The following is a 5890-nucleotide window of genomic DNA, read 5'->3' as shown; positions in this document are numbered from 1 at the left end:
CAGTCTCGTATAATTCGTTTGCCTGATTGTGTATAAGGTGTAGTAGGGAGTTCCTTAGTACCAAAGTTTGCCTTTGCATCTCGAGTGAAAACACACTATCTCCTGCATCTCCTGTGCTTGGATCTTCTCGGTTGTTTCTTTTCTGTTCGCTTTCTTTCATTTGAGATAAATCGAGACTCGCTAGAATAGTTAATCTAATCAAAATATTAATTTCATGACATTGTTAGTTTTATAGTTGTCATCTTGTCTAACCATTTCATTCCTAAATGTTCCTTCAAATTAAAAATTTTATACTTCAAAAGTAGTTCGATATAGTTATTGTCTTATTGAATGGTGCCCTTGGTTTTCATAGTATTTTCCCAACGATCAATAAATATTCATTGGTTGGACATGATTTCGTGAGCGATTTTTCCATGTGTTTGATAAGAAACGCATCTTTATTAGTACAGTTATTATTTCACTAGTGGAACTATAATCGAAAAGCTAAAATGAAGCCAACGATTCCGACGGTAACGCTCGTTGCAGCTGAGTTGCACAGATCGCCCACGCAGCAGCACTTTTTTTCGTCGCTAGGTCCTTCGCATCCTGTCTCCTAAACCAAGGCAGTGAATTAGTGCAATAAATATGAAGTGATTTCCAGGTAGGGAGATTGCTTTTGTTATCCTCAAGAAATCACATTTTTTCCAAACATTTCCTTCCCTCCTTATTCTTTCTTAAAAATCTTTTGAAACTTCCTATCTCTCCCCATCTGGGTCATACCTATTACGGTCACATTTTTCCGGACGCAAATGAGAATGGGGCTCTTGCTGTGTTGAGTGGAGTTCAAAGCTTCGCTGACAAGTGTTGGAAAAATAACTACCGTTAAAATAGTGTCTTCGGTCTGAAACTAACTCTACGCTGGAAATTGAATTTCCGCTTTTCCGAGGGAATATCGAGAACTTCCATAACGGTTGTGTAGCGTGTACGATACCCCGCTATCGACCGAACCATTGTTATTCATCGAGAATTCGATGACGATGTTGTGTACACTGTGGGAAAATGGTTGGATGACTGGGAAGAAGAGTTGCGCCGAAAGGGAATAAATGTATGTTTCGTAGCGCTGATGTAGAGCCAGGTAGGCGGAAAATCTTTGAAAAATAGTCAGGAGGGGATTGTTGTAGCATTCCGATGCTTTAGTCGCTCAGTTATATATTTCATATTTTCGGAAGTATAAATCATAGTGATTCGAATATTATAAGATAAAATATAAAGCAAAAGTAATTTAATATGCAAAATATGGGGTAAATTCCATAGTTTAATTTTATGACTTTGGTAGTACGATATCTATATATTCAAATATAAAATAAAATTCATTATTTTCGCATAATTTCATATGCGTTCACTCCATTATCCTTTGAGCGCACCCTCTGTGTTCTTGAAGGCTTTACGTGAATATTTGTGAAAGATATTGACATCGCCGTCGAAACGGAAAGGTCAGAAAACGCAATGAGCCTGTTTACCGTATGCTCAGAGGTGGGCTGGATAGTATAGAAGGTTGGAAATATTCTACACTTAGTGATTGGGGTGAATTCAGGTCAAGACGGCTTGAAGTCTGATGAGGTTGTGTAAGTGTCTGCGTTTGAAGCTACGCCGTAAACCTAACGGTTGCTACCAAGATGGGACCTTCGAACGCTGTATTCATGGCTCCAGTCCGAGTCATTAGGCTTTAGGTCGTCCCGACTGACTCTACAGGACGACTAATAGTGCTGCTTTTGATAGAGAATTTCTCCGTGGAGTTAGCGGTGTGTGTATTGATTCGGAATTGTCAAATAGCTTTAGAACAACAATGAATGTGCAAATTATTTCCTGTTCTTAGTCCTTATTTATTATTCCAGCGCATAATTTTCCCAGAACCACAAACGAAGAAAAACTGTATTCTCGTTCGGTTCAAATGTGCTCCTTCGATCGTCGAGTCAACTCCCCTCAAACTATGTGCCATGTAAGGAACTATGTACCACCACATAGCTTAAACCACCTGCGCGAAAATATTTTTCGGAAGGAGTAGCCCTTAGCAGTAGTCGCTGAGGATCATAGAAAGAAGAATCGATTTTCTATTATTTTCTTCAGTCACAAAGATTTCCAACCTGCCTATTAAATTGATTGACCTACTCGTGTTTCCCTAAATTACGCTATAATTTGCTTCAGATTTTAAACAAAAGGGAGCAGACCCATAAGCATGAATGTTTGCAGCAGGAAACATTGAGTACCGATCTGCGCTCCAACTGGTTAGCGGAATATCAGTGACCGCTATAATCCGTGGGTTTTGCGCAGATTTTATTTGTGCAAGATTCTATCTGTTTACATAATTTTTGAACGAGATGTCATATTTACGTAAAACAAGGCGCATACTGTACAAGAAGGTCCTAGTTTCTGCAGTGCTTAACGCAAAGATCAGATGACAAAAGCAAAAACAATCGTAAATTAAATAAAGATATCATCAGATGGCTAGCAATGTGCATGCTCTGATACGGTGAGCTTCAACGGTCCACTCTGGTGCGCTGGCGATTCCAGTGATCGCTATTATACGAGTTGAAGCAGAGCCTTCCGGATGTCAACTTCATCAGTAGATAAATGGTGAATTATCGGAAGTCAAGGATCATATTTACATGAAACCTGGGCGCACTGCGCGTCGAACAAGGGATATGTGCAAATATCCCGACATCCGATCGAACACCTCCGCTGTCTGCTGTATTAAAAGAATAAAGAGTTCAGCGCCTGGAAACCGCCAACACGTTCATTTCAATTCAGAATAGTTTGAGGTTTATGAACATGTGTCTACTTTGTGTAGTGACTTACGGGGGCTAGCCAAAGTATCAAGTCAGTGTTTTTATCCTCCCAGACAAGTCTCGTAGCAATTTATCGGATGTAGAGTTGGTTGGCACTAGGGAGGATTGAACCTCCGATCGATCGTCTAGGCAGCTGAAACCCTAACCGACTGCGCTACACCCACCCCATGGCCTGAATAATGTCACTAAAAATATTTAATCTACCATCGAATGTGTAGCATGAGTGTACATAGTTAAGCAGCATCTAGAACCATTCCATCTTCCTACTCAGATGCAGATTTTTTAAGAATCAATCGAATGAATCGAATTTTTATTATCTAATTTCGTAGTTTTCTGCCTTAACTAATTTGTGCAGCAAACCTCACTTCAGTTCATAATCATTTGAGGTTAACGAACGTGTAACTAACCTCCACAGTGACTTGCGGCGCTTGCCGATGTATCAAGTCTGCATTTTCATCATCCCAGACAATTTTTGTACCAATTTATCGACCTCTGGGGGGATGAGAGGTTTGGTTGGCACTAGGGCGGTTTCGAACCGTCGGTCGATTGTGCAATCACAACGAAACCTTCTACCGACTGCGCTACACCCGCCTTTTTTATCTGCTGCATTAGAGTTCAGCTAAAGGTTATTTGATTGTGGTCTGGTCATGTACGGGGCCCAGCTAACGGTAAGATAATGAACCAACCATTGGGAGAAATAAGTGGAAAAAGGTTTAAAATTCCTCGTGTGCATTTTATTTCATACACATGTTTGTTTCTAAAAATGTATGAACATCTAAAATCTATGCAGAATTTTATAGAAGCCCTCAAAGATATTCCTTTAAAATATAATTTCTGTACAGTGATCATGGCTCATTTAAGTGGTTCAAGGGGAGAAAGTCGAGAGAGTGTGTGTGCTCTTCAAATATTCGCTCTGACAACAATGACGAAACCAGCAAACATTATAAGTCTGTACATGTGCGACCGCTCCGAATGAGCTCCTCTTCTATCGTTGTGTTCTCAAAAACGTAAGGAAAACGAGAGAAAAAAACATCACTTACAAAACATTTTCCGGGTTCTCCACAACTTTTTGTGATCGTATAGCTGTCATCTCCGTTATGATGTCTTTTCACATAATTATTAAAACAAAAATCAGCATTTGGACAGTACACTGCAAAGGAATGAATGAAAGCCGCAAAGCAAAAATTGTCGGAAACGGTCCTTCACCTTCAACGTATGGAATTCCTTGACCAGGAACGGTTTCTTGACCGGTAAAGCAGCGAATAGCAGCAAAAATATTTGGTATAAGCATAAATAACGTTATTAGACCGAACATGATCGCTGAAATATGCCGTGCGTGCACCTTGAGCCAAAATCACACGATCAAAAAACTTCGGCAAAACCGGAATCCTCCCGAAATGTTTACAGAGTTCTGATTGCTCCAAGAAGGATAAACGGAATTGATCGGGAATTTCTGTTATTTCAGATATGACACGTGAGTTGATATAATACGTCGAGTGTAATCGAATACCGTAATACAACAAATATGTTATGTATAATATTATGTAAATATGTACATACTTACGAAATATAATTTATAATACTTCATCCTGAATTCCTTTATGCACAAATATAGCTATGAGCGAAGTTAAGACGATCAGTGCCTTTGAGAAGAATAGAGATTGAACAATTATAAGTGCATATGCATACCACTATTGTATTTGTATCAAAATCTTTATCCGAATTCGAAAAATTAATCAGTTGGTCTAAAAAGAAGTTGTGTAGATAAGATTCTTGTCGAGAATTATATGGAAAACTTTTAGATCTAAAAGAAAAAGAATTCAGTTTGAACAGATTCTTTTTGGAGGAAAATTTCAAACAGAGGGGTGTCAAACGAAAACAGAATCTAAGCGTAAAGAAGAAAAAGAACCGTACGCTATGTCACATCGTATGGTGGCAGTTGAACCTCCGACGAGAACTTCCCGAAGTGCTCGCCGATCCAGCTGAACGATAAACAAACAGGTGCGGCAACAATCAACAACAACGATTTTAGGATTGTTTCTCAGTTGAACGCACCACTGAAATATACCAAAAACTTTATTAATTAAACGAATAGAAACTGTACGGGTGTTTTACTAACTATTCTTATCCTTAATCAAACCAAAGCTATTCTCCATCTACCGCATTTCTATCGCAGTCCGAACCGCCGTATGATTAGTAACTAAAAAATCAGGATAGTTAACTGAAAAATATAAAGCATTAAAGTCTGTGGGGCTTAATCAGCCCGCTTCCAGCTTGTGCAATGGCCAGAGGAGCTTGGAGATGCACTAGGTCTGCGTTTTTATCCTTCCAGACAAGTTAAGCACCAATTTATTGACTTTGGAGGGATCAAAGGCCTGCTCGGCACTAGGGCAGTTTCGAACCAACGATCGATCGTGCTGTCACAACGGAACCTCTTACCAACTACTCTGCACCAGCCCCTTTGGTAAGTGAATGTAGTGGCGAAAAATCAGAGAAAGTCATTCACCTCTTGAAGTGTTCAGTCGCATATTTCAGATTGTACTCTATACCACTTTTCTCCAAAAATGGATTAATTTGCTTAATAGTGAAGGCTTTTTTCTTTTTTAAATTCGTTTCATTATTCTTATTATTTCTATTTGGGATCAATGGTGTAAAATCGATCTAGTTACCTTCTTTGTGCCTTGTTGTTGTTCCTCCTCTATTCACTACCGTCGCTCGATTTCTACCTTCAGTTGAAATGGTATGCTAAGAATTTTGAGATGGAGAATTATGAATTTAATTAAATCCACATGTTTTCTTGACAGGGTATGTGGGATCTATGAGGAAAACCTCCTTCGCGGCTCATATAGACCACGTAGTCAAGTTTCAGCTCTACAAAAAGAGGCAAGAGAGGTGTTCGCAGCAGAAAAAACGTTCTTCCAAGAGCAACTGACAAATTTCTGGGAACTAACGAAAAAATAACGATGATTCTAGCGAGAGTCAGCCGAATCGTTCTAACGCGTCACGCAGAGAACAGCAGTTATCAAGCGCTTGAGCGTATACGAGGTTAGCATCACTTTAATCCA

The 5890-nt window shown here is 39.4% G+C and overlaps 1 protein-coding gene across 1 annotated transcript; it reads right to left on the bottom strand.

Annotated features, from left to right (window-relative positions):
• Positions 1–469: 469 nt before the first annotated feature.
• Positions 470–4140, bottom strand: RB195_001144 (uncharacterized protein; the record flags this gene model as incomplete). Its single annotated transcript, XM_013447293.2, has 3 exons — positions 470–592; positions 3866–3975; positions 4032–4140. 3 exons carry the CDS (start codon positions 4138–4140, stop codon positions 470–472), a joined length of 342 nt encoding a protein of 113 aa, XP_013302747.2.
• Between the last annotated feature and the right edge of the window lie 1750 nt (positions 4141–5890).

This window comes from Necator americanus, chromosome IV (genome assembly GCF_031761385.1).
Source record: "Necator americanus strain Aroian chromosome IV, whole genome shotgun sequence".
NCBI classification, from domain to species: Eukaryota; Metazoa; Nematoda; class Chromadorea; order Rhabditida; family Ancylostomatidae; genus Necator; species Necator americanus.
Note: the sequence above shows the minus strand (reverse complement) of the source record. Positions and strands in the feature narration are given on the sequence as shown.